The sequence below is a fragment of the Sinocyclocheilus rhinocerous genome, unplaced genomic scaffold (assembly GCF_001515625.1).
Source record: "Sinocyclocheilus rhinocerous isolate Xijiao unplaced genomic scaffold, SAMN03320098_v1.1 scaffold867, whole genome shotgun sequence".
NCBI classification, from domain to species: Eukaryota; Metazoa; Chordata; class Actinopteri; order Cypriniformes; family Cyprinidae; genus Sinocyclocheilus; species Sinocyclocheilus rhinocerous.
In genome coordinates, this window is record NW_015649279.1 from 19,814 (window position 1) to 24,246 (window position 4,433).

The 4,433-nt window shown below is 38.3% G+C and overlaps 1 protein-coding gene across 1 annotated transcript in view; it reads right to left on the minus strand.

The window, feature by feature from the left end:
• The window catches only part of LOC107710497 (phosphatidylinositol 3,4,5-trisphosphate 5-phosphatase 2A), a 22,839-nt gene extending 19,196 nt beyond the window's left edge, over window positions 1–3,643 (minus strand). The window contains exon 1 of the mRNA XM_016515280.1: window positions 3,335–3,643. Within this exon, the coding sequence (XP_016370766.1) occupies window positions 3,335–3,486 (152 nt within the window). The 5' untranslated portion in view covers window positions 3,487–3,643. The remainder of the gene's footprint in view (window positions 1–3,334) is intronic.
• Between the last annotated feature and the right edge of the window lie 790 nt (window positions 3,644–4,433).

Here is a 4,433-nt window from a genome sequence, read left to right on the forward strand (position 1 = left end):
ACACACACACACTCTCACACACACAGACACACACACACACACACACACACGTGAGGCTGTATTAGAGAAGATCAACCTTTTGGTAATGCTTACTATTTACAAGCAGCAGATGAACCAAAATATGAACTCAAAAAACTTGCATGTTAAAGGAATAGTTCACCCAAAAATGAAAATGCACTCACCCTCTGTCCATCCAAGATCAGGATGAGTTTGTTTCTTCATCAGATTTGTAGAAATGTAGCATTGCAAACTCATCCTGATCTCGGATGATCTGAGGGTGAGCGCATTTTCAGCATATCTTCATTTTTGTTTGAAAGAAAATACATTTTAAAAGAAATAAAATAAAATGTTTCTTTTAAATGTATCTAGTTGCAAAGGCAAAATGTTCCATTTGCATATAGTTTAACTATATGTCCAAAAATAAACTAAAACTGAAATAAAAATGAATAAAAACTATATACGAATTTAAAAACAACAAAAACTCATTAAAAATGGCAAAAATGTGACTATTTTACTAAACTTTTAACTAAAGTAAAATGGAAAATGCACAAATAAAAAATATTCTTAAAAACTATAATAGTAAAAAACACTGGACCAAGATGAATCTTTTCACATCATTTTTGTTTGAATGTTTGCATGCAGATAAAATCTGAATGTATCAAATAGCACCCGTATGTCCTGTGAAAACACTTGTGAATCATAAGCACAGTTCGTACTTAAGTGTGTAAGTGCAGCGTTTGTGCTCCAGACATCAATGATTCCTCAAACCATGTGTTGTTGAGTAGAGCTGCGATGTTGTTGTTTTAAGTGATCAGATGCACCATTTCCCCCAGCGTGTTTTGCATGGTCAAACTCAGATTTCCTTCAGAACATGTAAAACTCAGAGAAGCACGTGTTTGGTTCCTCTAGGAGTGTTTGGCAAAAACAAAGAAGCTCAGACACACACGCTCTGTTTTTCACAGCTGGCGCGAGAGACGCAGCAACTGCTTAAAATAGTTCATCTGTTGTGCCAGTCCATACACACACACACACACACACACACACACAAGCGTGTTGGTAGGATCTCCCTGCGTCTGTACGGAACGTTTCATGCCAACAGCGCCGTCATTCAGAAATGTGAGCGTGTTGTGACGCATTCACTGCTGTAAAAACAGCCCCGACTAAACACTCGCACGTCCAAACACTTCAGACGAGCACCAGCAACACTCACACACACACACACACACACACTCACACACTCACACTCACACACACACACCACACACTCCATTCAGAAACAAACTGTTTTTTTGTTTTATGGCCTGGCGTTTTGCTAACGTTCCCATTAAGTTATAAAAACATTATTTCTGAATGTTCTCTCTCAACAGTTTTTTTAATGTTTCATTAACGTTTATTTTTGGTTATGCAAACATTGAGGGAACATTCCATTTTATAATTTTGCAAACATTATGGGAACGTTACATTTGACTGTTCTCGGAACGTTCTGAAACAAGAGTAACATTTAAAAAACATTAGATAACCATCCAACTAAAACGTTTCAGAAATAAAACATTCCATGAACGAAGTATAAATCATGTTTTTCTGCTAATGTTTTGAGAACATTATTAACAAACAGACCACTCTGAGTGAACGTTATATTAACGTTACTAAAACCTTCATACCTTTCAGAACCTTGCCAGAATGTTTTCAGCTGGAATCATTCAGTGAATCTCATAAAAACACATCCAATACACACAGGCTTCATTTGCTTTTTGAAAAATTGAATAAATTATTTCTTTCTTTTGATTAGAGAAATATGAGCTAACCGTTTATTTGATCTCATTTTAGAGAGTAATATACCATAGTAATCCTGTTCCAAGAATGCTTTCCTAAAGTTCCCATTAAGTTATTAACATTATTTCTGAATGTTGTCCGAATATTCCAAACATTTTTTTTTTTTTTTTTTTTTTTGAGCGTTTTGCAAACATTATGGGAACGTTACTTTTGAATGTTCTCTGTGCGTTCTGACACAAGTAGCAACATTTAAAACATTTAGACGAATGTCCAACTGAAACATTTCGGAAAAAAACATTCCATCAACAATGTATAAATAACGTTTTGAGAACATTATTAAAGACAGATAACTCTGAACGAAGTTCTATAAACGTTACCAGGAGAACATAACTTTGAGAGAACCTTGCAAGAACGTCCTGAGAAGGTTTTCAGCTAACTGTTCTCAGAACTTTGGCTAACTTTTTGACCAATAAACTTCTCTGAATTTCCAAGACAATTCGTAACTATATGTTTTGCTAATTTGCATAATTCGTACAATGTCATCACGTTTTCGTACGATCTGTTTACACACTGATGCTCAGGTTTGGGGTGCAACGTTATGTTTACTTTTTTTCCAAAAATCGTACATTTACATGCAAATCACACTGTACAAATGTCTACAAAATCCCATAATATACTAACATTTTCTCAATGGATCAGGTTGGATTTCTGTCAGTGATGATTTCTCTTCAATGACCTTCACAGGCATTTGCGATTACTGCATACAGATTTTTTACAAATTTTAATTTATATAAACTGAAAATGCCTTGAAAATATTTGCATAATCAAAATGAAAAATCTGGACGCTGATTTGACCAATGCATCAAGAAGATTCAACTCAATAGAGTGATTTATTTTGACAGCAAATGTTGCAATGGCTTGCAAACAAGTTTCTCTGCATATTTCTAGCAATGCAAGGATTTAGAACAGAGCAGAACTCACATCTAAATCCATAATGGAAACTGTATTCACTTTTCTAGCCTGCAGAACTATTTCAGCCGTGTGCTCTTCTCACAGAATAGCACGGCACTGTGCTGGTTATTTTTATGCATGAGGTGGAGGTCACACTGGTCACGTGATCTCTGCGTGGCCATCTCCAAGTGTTTGGATTTTAAACTAGAACACTGAGGTGAACTTTACTTCACTGAATAAACCCTGGTAGCGTTCTGCTTTAGCTACAGCTAAACTAAACACGCGTTTATGAAACAACAACAACACAAAACTACACGCCTTGGTTTAGCTAGACAAGAATAACATCGAGCGCTCAAACAGCAACTTCCAAAGTCTTCTTATATAGACGTACTGTAACTTTATAAAACAATCTGTTGCTCAAACTACACAAACCGCCCGTTTCGCTCAACGCGACGCGACCGCAACGCTCCTGTTACAGACGCGTCGCTCGCATTCAGCGTAAAGCAGGGTGCGAAAGAAAGAAAGAAAGTTCACAAACACACTTCTGTTGCACTAAATTTGACGCGTTCTGGATATATAAGCTGATATGTGTATAAAGCAGGGTTCTTACAGCACGCATAGCGCATACGCGCCGCTGACGCTCTCGCTGTCCCGCACCAGGAAACTCCCGTCCCGCGCGGCGCGAGCGAGCAGCTCCTCCGCCGCGGCGCGACTCAGATCCCGGTGATACCAGAGCTGCGGAGCGGGAGACGCGCCGGCCATCGCCGAACCCACACTCCACCGAGACACGCTCCGGATCCGCTGCTGACGCCGCACAGGAGCCGCGGGCCACGCGCGTCACGTTTCAGAGATTCTCCTGCTCCCCTTTTAGTTCCTGAAAATCCTCCATGAGAGAGAAAACACACACATCCGACAGCAGGGGCGCGCGCACACACACACACACACACACACATGTTGTGTTTCCATGTTTTATGGGGACATTCCATAGGCGTAATGGTTTTTATACTGTACAAACTGTATGTGCTATTGCCCTACACCAACCCTACCCCTAAACCTACCCCTTACAGAAAACTTTGTGCATTTTTACTTTCTCAAAAAAAAAACTAATTCTGTATGATTTATAAGCTTGTTTGCTAATGGGGACCTCAAAAATGTCCCCACAAGGTCAAAATTTACTAGTATTACTATCCTTTGCTGGTGATATAGCGGACTGTTCTATATACTCTGCTCCAGAAAGCATCCTGATTCTTTTATTATTTTTATTTGTAATTCTGCCAAAGTGTGTCTTGTAATTTTCTCCCCACTCTCCTCCATGTAGCTATCGATTTATGATTTATAAGCCTTTTGACCTCAATTTAGGTCCCCACCGTGACACGAGTCCCAATGAGTCTGTGTGTATTCAGGGTTAAGTCCCCACCAGGATATATAAACCAGTACACTCTCACACAAAGTTATGAACAAACTTTCCTTTTTTTAAGTTATCATTTTTTAAATAAGTTTTGTTTTTAATGTTCTCAAAACGTGCACAAAGACATTATTTTATACATCACTCATGGAAAGTTTTATTTCTGAAACATTTTAGTTGGACACTAACGTTTTAAATGCTGCTACTTGTTTCAGAACGCTACGAGAACATTCAAAAGTAACATTCCCATAATGTTTGCAAAATGATACAATGTAACATTTCCTTAACGTTCACATCATCAAGA